This window comes from Porites lutea, chromosome 2 (genome assembly GCF_958299795.1).
Source record: "Porites lutea chromosome 2, jaPorLute2.1, whole genome shotgun sequence".
Taxonomy (NCBI): Eukaryota; Metazoa; Cnidaria; class Anthozoa; order Scleractinia; family Poritidae; genus Porites; species Porites lutea.
The window spans coordinates 9,535,834-9,545,524 of record NC_133202.1 but is presented as its reverse complement, the minus strand read 5'-3'; the positions used below and the strand labels follow the sequence as shown (position 1 = coordinate 9,545,524).

The window sequence follows — 9,691 nt, the reverse complement described above, 5'->3', positions numbered from 1 at the left end:
CAGTTCATCACTGGGAATAAATGAGCAAAATTCGCTCTTATTTATGAACACGAGCTGCCTTAAATCGATTTTACCGATTTCAGTTCAGTATATGTGTTTATAAATATGAGAAAATGAAATTTCATTTCCTCTTCCGGGAAATTTACAAGTTTAATCACCATTAAAATTGATTGTGCTCAGTTTAACTTACTCTTAAGCCTTTATGGCAAAGATTTCTACGATTGAATACTGTTACCTTCCTCGCCAAATCCTTTAAACGGATCAGCCTAAAAGATCCATACGTATCCGTTTACCCACTTCGATCTTTTTCCCGGAATTCAAACCACTACACTGCCACTATAGCCATTAGCTTGAAGTACTAATCAGTTACAGCAGGAAAATAATATTAATCACTTAATGCTTTTTTGTAATAGTCAGTGATACAAGTTGTTCTGTTACCGGAAATCAGTAGTAGTTGAAAATAAACTCCAAACTATAAAGAGATCCCAGATGAATACTACACTCTTCTAATTGAGACTAGTTCACGCCTAATTAAATCCGCATAACACGACAAAAAAATAGCTTAAATCGGCTGCAAAATCAAATTATTTATCTATGTGATTACTATTCATGTGAGACCACGCTTTTCCGGGAAATTGGCTGATAAATCGTAAACATATGTATACTTTGTTATTGACTGTTAAAAACACCCTCGAATATAACTTTAAAGCTTTCGTTTTTAAGGTGTTTGTTCGCTCGTGAGGCAGTAGTCCATCTCAGCCCTTTGTAAACAGCAGGATGCGTGCTCTGTCTACTCAACTCTTCAGTAGTTGTAGGTGAAGCACGTGCAATTTAATTTCTAAACAATCAAGTCATAACTTCTTTTCAGAAGGGTGGAGACTTGTTACCGTGTGCCTCGACTAATCTTGAGAAAGAAAAGTCTTTAATTGTGTGAATTACCGGAAGCTAAAGGCGGAGTCAATAACTTGCATTTTCCTGACCAGCTTTTGTAGATAGCGACGCAATCTGCTAGTTCAGTACAGTACAGGAGGTAGCACTGAAGCTGTCGCAAATAAATCTCAGTGGAAGCCGAGGAAAAGTTGACACCAAGAACAAGATAGTGTTGCGGAGATTCTATGACAGCCATATTTCCCAATGTTGTCAGTCTATGTTAAACTAGGGGTAAAGAGGAAGTAGATGAGAGAGCGTGAAATACAGAGACTATTCGTTCCTTTATTCGAAGAAAAAAGTGTTATAACAATGGGTCTTCAGACTCTAAAGCTTTTAATTCATTTCGGTCGTGCGAACTAGAGGGCAAGGTCTAAAAACTTACAAACCTTAAAACAAGCGTCTAAGTATGCAAATCAGCACACGTGATTACTTTCTTTGCAGATGTATATTCAAAACTGAAAGAAGCTTATAAAAGCATTTTTGGGGGAGCCAGTTTTGTTCAAGCTATCCCGACAGAACAGAAGCCTCGGTATACGAATCAAAACGACACTTTTTTACATTTCTTGCTGATTGTTCAGGTACAAAAGGTGAGTTGGTTTAAATTCAGAAATCAACAATGATCATTTTCCTTTGAGCCTTCATTTAGTTCTTTAGCTGTGATCAAATGTTTCCAGTCAGCAAAGTAACGTTACTAGTTATTCTTCGCTGGTTGGTTGTATTGATGTTAAACTGACCAACAGTCCCAACAAAGTAAAGAAAAACATACCGCAATAAAACATGTACATTATCTCTGACTTCTCACTGCGGTGAAAGGATCGATGCATATAGAATTTGCTTCATTGTTGCGAAACTAGAAAATTAACATTGTTTTTCCGGGAAACATTAACTATAAAATTTTCCTGGGAAATCAGATGGATAAGAGCCAAGTATTTTTGAGGTGTAAACGACCTCTTCGTTTCGATTCATTAGTTTTCAAAGTTGTAGTCAGCAGAAAGTGATAGATCAGAGGGATACTTCTAAGTGTGAGAGCTGTTCTGTCAAGCTTAACAGTATGTAGGAATGTGACGTGAACTGCCGAAAACGCCTATAAAAAAAAGTGCATGGCTTGATCCTAAAAGTCGGTATAAGTTGCTTCTAGTGAGACAACATGGCCGAGTTGTTCAAAGCTGGGTTAAGATTACCCAGGGTTATTGCGAGATTTGAAAGCTTAAAAAGCATTTCAGTTTTAATTCTTTTTGTCTACAAGTTGATGATTGGAAGGTCTAAAAATAGCACAGAAAATTATCCGAGAAAATATTTTGAACACAAGTAAAAAGAAACCAGGATTAAATTTAACCCCGGGTTAAGCGCTATGATCAGCCTTCGAACAACTGGGCCCTGACCGATTTCCCCGAAAACGTTTCTCCAGGCACTACTTCCGCTTAGTCGTATCGGTTCTCAGGAAATGTGTTCCAAATGCAAACATGGAGAGTCGACTGAGTTGTTTATTTAAAACGGAAATAATATAAAACACAGCTCACCTTTAATCCTCAATAAAGTATGAGCACAGCCATTTTCTGTTAGAATATTGTTACACAGACGCTGTTTTCTTTTTCTTTTTTCTTTTTCTAAAGAGAAACTAGAGGGTCTGTGAACAGGATATATAATAATTAGAATATCTTGTTTCAGGAGAAGGTTAAGGGCCAAACTTGTAGCCTAGTGGCAGATCGGGGTTGGTTTGGAACCCGTTCACCGTTCACACTGTTTTCTTTTGTTATATTACTTCAAGTTTCCACGAGTGATCCTCCAAAATTAGAACTTTTATCTCAAGCTGCTGTATCTAAGAATGAGACGTACGAAACTCTCTGTGGGTTTGCAACTAATGCCTCAAATTTCTCCAGTATCAGTCATCTAGCCGGTAGCTGAGAAATCAGTCAGTGTTTTTAACTAATAGCTAAGATCTGGCTCCAAACTGAAAAGACTTACAAGAGGAATGGGCTGAAATTGCACCTGAAAGCTGAGAAACTCCAAGAAAAGGACCAGTCTGATAACAAGGGTTAGATACATTATGCTCGAAAATTTGAGCATTATGCTTTTGAGCGTCACCCTTAAAACAACAGCATTATGCCTAAAAGTACGCTCGAAAAGTAGCATTATGCTCGACTGATCTTGGCAGTATTTGAGGCCCTTTTCCGTCCCCGCAGACATAAATACAATATTTTATTGCATCAGTTACAAATTTCAAACCGGCAGCCATGGTGGATAGACATTGGCCAGTCTTAACAGGCTAACAAAATGATGCAACTGTGCAAAAGGACATTGAAAGTAGCAATCAAGCCTTTGAATATGTTAATCCTCACTAAAAGCACTTAGAAGCAAAAATTTCTCAGTAAAGTTATGAAAATTGTTTTCCATTTTCATTTTCTTTATTCTGAAAAAAATGGCCACTATGCCGGCATTGTGCTCGATGCTCCGACTATAGGATGATGCCCAAAATTAAGCCGGCATAACAATGCATCTAACCCCACTGATAACTAAGATTCGATTACCCCTACCGGCGTAGACTCTCACTGGGTGTAGTAATAGTGACTCCTTAATCCCTACTTAACCTTTAGCTTCTCCCTACCGTAACAACCATATAGTTAAAGCACTACGGAGGAGAATTTCATATTTAGTCATGGGGACGTTACATCCTCTATTGTTACGTCCTCATAATTGGCAAGATAATGACAATAATGTATCTTTTGATGGATATGAATAGAAAGTAGAATTTTTCGCACATAAAATTGTGAAAGTTTTTTTTTTTTTGAAAGGCAACGCTGATAGGCCTTACATACATGGCAGTCATTCGTTTGCGGAAGTGGTTATTGGAGAACCCGTGGGGAAAATCCCGTGCTTCACAGACTTCTATCCCTTTCATTTTGGAAGCTTCTATAACTGAGTATCCGTACGCATACTGAGCAGGTATTTTTTCTATCATATCCAAAGAATTTCCCGGTTTCCCTTTGATATCGATCAAGGGGGTAAGTATTGGCTTTATTTGTCTAGGAATTCAATCTGAATTGAGTGGAGCCCTAAAACTTTGAGGGGCGATAGCTAAACACTCTGAATTAGAATGTATAAACGCAGCATTCTTTTAGTTCCCACTTCGTTCGTACATTCCACAATTAAGTTTTCGTGTAGGGCTGAAAATTTATCGTTATGTATGTTTTCATTTATAAGCAAATCATGGCTACTGCACTTCTGTTGAGTACTTGAAGCAGGAAATGCAACAGGCGGAGGCTAGCTACATGTCCTTCCCGTTCACTCTATCCCTTTCGGTTTAATCATTTTGAGAAACCCTTAGAATGCCTTGAGCAAAAACTTGTGACACACTCCTACATTTATCTGGTCATTTAACTTTAAAAAGCTTTTAGATTACAGTTTGCAGCTGCCTAAGTGTTTTATGAATAAAATAATTTTACTTTCTTATCGTTCTTTCCGGGAAATGAACCGGTTTATTCCCCAATGAAATTGAGAGTCTTTTTTTTTTCCTCGAATGATGTGTCGTTTCGTTATCCCTCTGAAAAAGAATCCTTTTCTGCTTCGTAACAGAAACAGAGGTTAGTAGTAAACAGAGAAAATCTTATCTCAAGAATCGATAACTTTCATTAGCAGCAAGTTCGGCAGGGTCCACTCGGAGCTTAGCGGAAAATGATGCATTGCAAGCAGGGTTTTGCTGAGTTTACAGTATTCATTTTTTTGCTTTAATTCAGTTTTGAATACCTTTATAGTTGATTAACAGTGCTAATTAATAGTACACAAGTACAAGGTGTAGAACGTTTTATAGACAGGTAAAGTGTGACGTCACGTTACCATGGTACCAGGGAGCTTAAACAGCGACGGTGGCGACAGCAACGAGAACGACTAAAAATCAATAGGTTTATATTAGCAAAACAGCAACTTCGCAAGGGCATCACGCTTTTTTTGTACATTTCTTTGCGTCGTTGCACGACTGCGACATTAAACTTTCTAATTTCACGCGCCCCCTTTATGGAGTTGGTGTACACAACACAAAAATTTTCTTTTTCTTTTTCTTAACCTAGATACGTTCCTTTCGGATTCAACCCCCGAAAATTCGCGAACATTTGACAAATTAAGTGAAATTAAATACGATCGATGAAGTTTGAAACAGTGTGAGTTCAGTTTTTAGCTGACGTTTTTAGTTTATTGTCATCCAGAAATTTTGCTACCATGGCAACGTGACGTGAAGACTTCTCCTATCTGTTAAGTCCGGAAGAGCGCAGACCTGATGGCCTGCCTCGTACTCAGGCCCTTCTTGGGATTCTCTGCGGTAATCGTGGCGGAGGGGGTCATGAGAAGCGCGTTTGACTTTTCACGGCGAGCCTTCCCTTGTGACTTTGCATTATTAATGCTTCCTATGATCCTCGCGCTGCGACTACCGTCGAAAATCCCACTAGAAGCGCCTTGGTACTAGGCAGCCTGATGGACTCTCCTGTCGAATCCTTCTCTTCGCCGATTAGCTGCACTCATTGTATCTTTGCTAATAGTGCCATTACCAATACTAATTTCAGTTCTATGACTAGAACATCACCACCACCTATACACCTAGTTGCTTGGCTTTAATGTCTTGAACATTTGAGAAATTTTAATATTTTATGGCCTTGAGTCGAAAGGCATACTGTTGTTTTTGTGCTATCTCCGAGCCCTTAAAGAAGTGCAAGATTGATCGTATTCCGGACTAAGAATAAATGCAATAAACTCTTTTATTCTTATGTCACTTATTTTGTCACTCATTGCATTGCAATACCGAGAAATCTGCTTGAAATAAAATAGCCCGAAGTATGTAGTATTTAAGTGGCCCAAAAATCACTGTACAAGAGATTTGCAACGAAACTTTCGCATATTCTAATTCCGGTTTAAGCCCAATCGAACGAGGATCAACCAAATCGAAGTTTCTGAGTAACTAACCACCTACCCCTCTCCTAAGTTAACATTGACGCTTACTTCTCAGTTTGGGCAAAATTGTGATTTTGGGAAGGGGTAACTGGTCAGTTAACCGTAAACCTCAATTGAACCAATTGATTTCAGAATAATCTGGTCCAATCATATCTCATTCAGCACGATGACGGACAATACCCTTAAGGATTCACTCCTTCGCCCAGTACAAGAAGAAGGACAGCAGAAAACGCCGGCCACACTTGAAATGCTGGCAGACCTGCTGCACAAGAATCCTCATCTGTTACCCCTCCTACAGACACAAGGACGTGGAAATGCGATAAGTAAAAAGCTACAACCCATTACCAGTGCCTTAGCAGCAGTGGCCTGTGGAAGCTATTCTTGGGTTAGGTTTTTGGTGGTGTTCCTGTTGACAGCCTTTTTTAATGTTGTTAACCTGAAGACAGAAATACCTAAAGAAAGCCATGCGCAGTTGGACAAGATTGAGAGCTATCATGGGGAAGTAAAGAGGAAACACGAGAAGGTGCTTCATGACAAGACAAGAATGGAAGAAAAGGTATTGCCGCAATTTGCTTTTTTGTTTATTTTTTTCACAAATAAACTTAAAGGCCAGATAAAAAATATTAGGTAATAAATATTTAGTTAACATATGCTATAATCGTGCTTTGAAGGCCTGGCAGAATAAAGTCCTGCTTTAGTACCATTAAATGAACCCGCATCCCAGAATTGCGAAAGATAGAATTTAGTCTCTTGTTAGGCAGTCATTGGTTTGATTCCAAGCAGTCCTAGCTGATATAGAATTTTATTATATCCATTTTGAAGTCACTGGTGATCCCTGCAATCTGATTGGCTCTCAGGAGTATGATTTATTCACGAGTCACACTACTTTCTGCTCTAAATCACATCTGTTCTAAATCACGTCATTCAGGATCTAAATCGCATCATTTCAGTTTTAAATCAAACCACTTTCGCTCTATATTGCATCATTTCTGATCAATTCTGTTTCGTGTACGTACGAAATGAGGTGTATTATATAACACAAAGACCCCCCATGGATGAGAATAAACCGTATTTCGGCTATAACCCCAACAACGATCGGTGACTGCCCCCATTTCATAGAATATCCCAACATTTTCCGAAATTTAGCCAAGTTTTGAAAGGTCAGCATGAAGTATGGGCTAACCTCACAAACTTAGTAACGAAACGACTTTACATACAATGCGAGCGTATGTAAAAACTGACTCCAATCTCCTGCGTAAGGGTCACCGTGGGTATTCCAATAAAATACAAATAATGAAAAATATACTAAACACACCGTATGGACGATGAGAAGTGAGAAAGAGCCTCTCTTCCTCTTTTCCTCCTTCCCATCGTCAACCGCGCGCTTTTACGTTTTTCCCTCTCCCCAGCCCCCCAATGACACAATAGGGAGTTTAAGGTTTGAGCAGCGACAGTTTTGAGCGTCGCGCGTCAACCGGAAGTGAACCTTTTTCTCCTTTTATTTCTTGATGCTATCAGATTTGTCAAGAGAGAATGTATTGCTAAGTGCCTTTACCCTTATAGATACAATTTGCCCAAAAACTTATTCAAAACTGACTGCTCAAGAGTGCAAAAACTCCACTTCCGGTTGACGTGCGTTTCTCAAAAACGTTGCTGATTAAACTCCCCAATGAGGCCTCTTAGGAGGAGAGAGTGACCCCCTTTTTGTCTGAATGGCAATGAACTAAGGGGATAAACCATGAAGGCTCAATTAGCCACCAGTTTCCCCTTTTGTGTGAAAGATAGTTATTAGTAATAATTTTGACCACCCACTCTTTAATTATTTATTTGAAAATTATTTAGATCCAGACAGCGGCTCAAAGTTACTATAGGATCTCCAGAAACGATGCCATCGAAATGGAAATGGGACTCGTCAATTTCACATGTGTTCTGGGCACATGCCAAGATGCTTTGACGTATTTAGAAGCTGAGATCTCTAACCTGCAGCGTGGAGCAAAACTGACCCCTACCCATATTCTTAAGCAAGTGGTCATTATCATTGGTTTAGTCATTGCAGCTGCTTTAACTGCTGGCAGTAAGTTCAATATGTTCTCTTGTATTAACAGGTTCAAGATTTGGGACATGACTCTACATATGCTTTATAGGCCTGGGGTAAGGTGCCAAAGGATAATTTTCATTCAAATTATTTTCGGCGTTTCTGATTGGCTCAAAGCCCTAGGGAAATTCTTTATAACCGGCTTGCGTTGACCAAATTTGGAAGACGATTACAATATCAAGCAAAATGACGTCAATAGTGCAGGATAACGCAAGAAAAAGACGCGGTTTCCAAAAAGACCTGGGAACAAGGTTGCGTTAAATCAGTTATTTCGGTAAAAGCTGGAGAACATGACGGAAAATCTTTCACTTTTTGTAAAGAGGCTACTTCCTAAAAAAAAAAACATAGCAAGAACAGTAAACGATAACTTGACGGATTTCAACTTCTACAGAAGAATAGGCCGGTACCCTCTAGTCTTGAACCGGCTGGGTGTAGAATCAAGTATGGTTTTTATAAACTAGGAAGAGGAAGCTCTTCTGAAATGTTGACCCAAATCGAAACAGTACCTGCTACAGTAGGTAGATGGGATAGTGTTACATTGGGGATCTTACTACTCTTAAAGATAATAGGGTAGCGGATTTTTGGTCGGTCCCGTCAACTGTATCGAGGTATAGAAAATCGAAGTCTTATGTTAAATTTTAGTACTCATCGCACCCCTTCATTTATTGTATGCCTGACATTATCATAGTATCTTTAGGTTGAGGTCAAATTCCTCCCCTTGGCACAAATCGATAACCGTACATCCAACTAAGAAAAATCCGGCACATTTTAGACCGCTCAGAGTGCTTCAATTTGATAGTCTGATGAAACAGATGTTTTTCGTGTCATTAAATCTAGCTCACATGAGAATCTGCTCAATGATCTGCGCCGGGATACTATTCATTTGCAAGAGGAATGCCCAGAGTTACTTGAACAACCAGCTGTTGTTGGCCAAATGCGAAGGTTTCCGGAGGAACGAGCTACGGGAGGCTGAGCAGTTGCATAAAGAGCTGAGACTAGATGTGGAGTATAAGCTGCCCTCGCTGATAAAACAACTGGCTGTGATGGATATTGAGGTGTCACTGTATACTTCCTTGCACCCCCACGCTGAATGATGCAGTGTCAGTTGATGAAGTACTCTTCATCTTGGGATTCAAAAAGATGAGTAGCTTTAGGACGTTTTCATATGGTCAAGCTTTCTAATCAAAATTACATGCTTGTAGCGAACAGTTTGTATTTCGTACTTTTAGCTAAGGACCCGCTAAGCAATAAAAATATTTCTTGTACCCAAACTCTTTCCACTGAGTTCAGTCGACGCGGATTGCTTAAAAGAAACAACTAACGTTGCTAAGTTGACAAGTCTAGATCTGCAGTGGATTCTATTACATTCTCAGGAAAGGGTGACATTTTAAATGACAAGGGCTCATCTAGCAAAAATACTTTCCATCTTAATGAGTTCCATTTTTATCTCTATATCTTTCAATTTATAGAAACTGTTTCGTCCTTTGACCTTTGGTCAGTTCAAAGTTGAAGAGTTAATTTTGGGTTTCAATTAGACGCGATTTGAATGGTCTAATTGGAAACATAACATAGCAAACATAGCTGCAAAATTAGCTAGCGAATTACTAGTAAGTTTTCCTGGGCGCTAGTTTCTTGAATAGTAATATTTAGACCACTTTCTGTATTACTATCCCCTCGTTCCTTTAGCTGCTTTCAATATAACGTACTCATCCGTCCCCAGCCTACGTT

General features: G+C 39.2%; 1 protein-coding gene across 1 annotated transcript; it reads left to right on the top strand.

Annotated features, from left to right (window-relative positions):
• The first annotated feature begins 5,959 nt into the window (after positions 1 to 5,959).
• On the top strand, positions 5,960 to 9,057 carry LOC140925596 (uncharacterized). The gene is made up of 3 exons (XM_073375516.1): positions 5,960 to 6,424; positions 7,711 to 7,942; positions 8,801 to 9,057. The coding sequence occupies exons 1-3, from the start codon at positions 6,035 to 6,037 to the stop codon at positions 9,055 to 9,057; spliced, it is 879 nt and encodes a 292-aa protein (XP_073231617.1). The 5' UTR covers positions 5,960 to 6,034.
• The last annotated feature ends 634 nt before the right edge of the window (positions 9,058 to 9,691 follow it).